Below are 1,074 nucleotides of genomic sequence, written 5' to 3' on the forward strand. Positions count from 1 at the left end.
CAGACCCAGACCCGATCCCAGCTCCGCCCGCCACTCGGCCCTGCCGAGCCTCGGTTGCCCCGTCTGTAACCTGGGACAGTAGCAGAGTGGTTAGGAGGATGGGGACCCGCCGTGGTCAGCACCCCACTCCTTGCGGGTCCAGCGAATGCCGGCTCTGTCCCCGGTCCCTCAGGATGCTCCAGACATCACGGCCAACATCACCTCATCGCTGCTGAGCGTCTGTGAGTGGAGCAAGACAGTCAACCCCGAGAACGACACGGATCCTGGGCACGCCGACCTGGTCCTCTACATCACCAGGTAGCGGAGCTCCCCACGGCGGGCCAGCCTGCCCGGGCGCCGCTCCCAAGGCCTTTCCGGCTCTCTGCACAGGTGGCCAGGCCGGGCAGGCACCTCAGTGCCGCCCAGGTGTCTGTTCTCTCTTCCCGAGGTTTGATCTGGAGCTGCCTGACGGTAACCGGCAGGTTCGGGGGGTCACCCAGCTGGGGGGTGTCTGCTCCTCCTCCTGGAGCTGTGTCATCACTGAAGATACTGGCTTCGACCTGGGGGTCACCATCGCCCATGAGATTGGGCACAGGTATGTGGTCTTACCTTATGTCCCCAAGCTCGGGCCAAGGAGCTGACCTGGGCCCCCAGAAGGGGAGGTCGAGGCTGGCGGTGGGCTCTGGAAGACTGCTGGAAAGAGCCTGTGCCCTTGATCCCAACCTTGACCCCAATGGGTCCAGAAGGGTGGGCAGCAAGGGCTGGGAAACCTGATACTTCTTGATTACTGAATGATTAAAGCAAACTCCGCCCCCCCCCCAAAAAAAACAAGCAAAATAAAGTTAGCAATTAGAAAATAAGTTTTGTAAGAAATTCAGGTCAAGAAAAAGGCTGTAAAAATTATCCCAAATCCTACTGCTTATAGATAACATCTGTTCACGTTTTGTATTTAATTTTAGTCTTCTTTATATACATGCATAGTTTTTTACTGGCGAAATTGGAATTATAGTGTATATTGGTTTGTTATTTGCTTTTTTCTTAATATATTTCTCAATATATTTCTCCCATTTTTCCCAGGTCTTTTAAAATATTTTT

At 53.7% G+C, this 1,074-nt stretch overlaps 1 protein-coding gene across 1 annotated transcript in view; it reads left to right on the forward strand.

The window, feature by feature from the left end:
- Nucleotides 1–1,074, forward strand: part of ADAMTS13 (ADAM metallopeptidase with thrombospondin type 1 motif 13) — a 33,038-nt gene that overhangs the window by 9,272 nt on the left and 22,692 nt on the right. The window contains exons 4-5 of the mRNA XM_023536470.1: nt 173–297; nt 428–578. Coding sequence (XP_023392238.1) covers nt 173–297; nt 428–578 — 276 coding nt within the window. The remainder of the gene's footprint in view (nt 1–172; nt 298–427; nt 579–1,074) is intronic.

This window comes from Pteropus vampyrus, unplaced genomic scaffold, assembly GCF_000151845.1.
Source record: "Pteropus vampyrus isolate Shadow unplaced genomic scaffold, Pvam_2.0 Scaffold157, whole genome shotgun sequence".
NCBI lineage: Eukaryota > Metazoa > Chordata > Mammalia > Chiroptera > Pteropodidae > Pteropus > Pteropus vampyrus.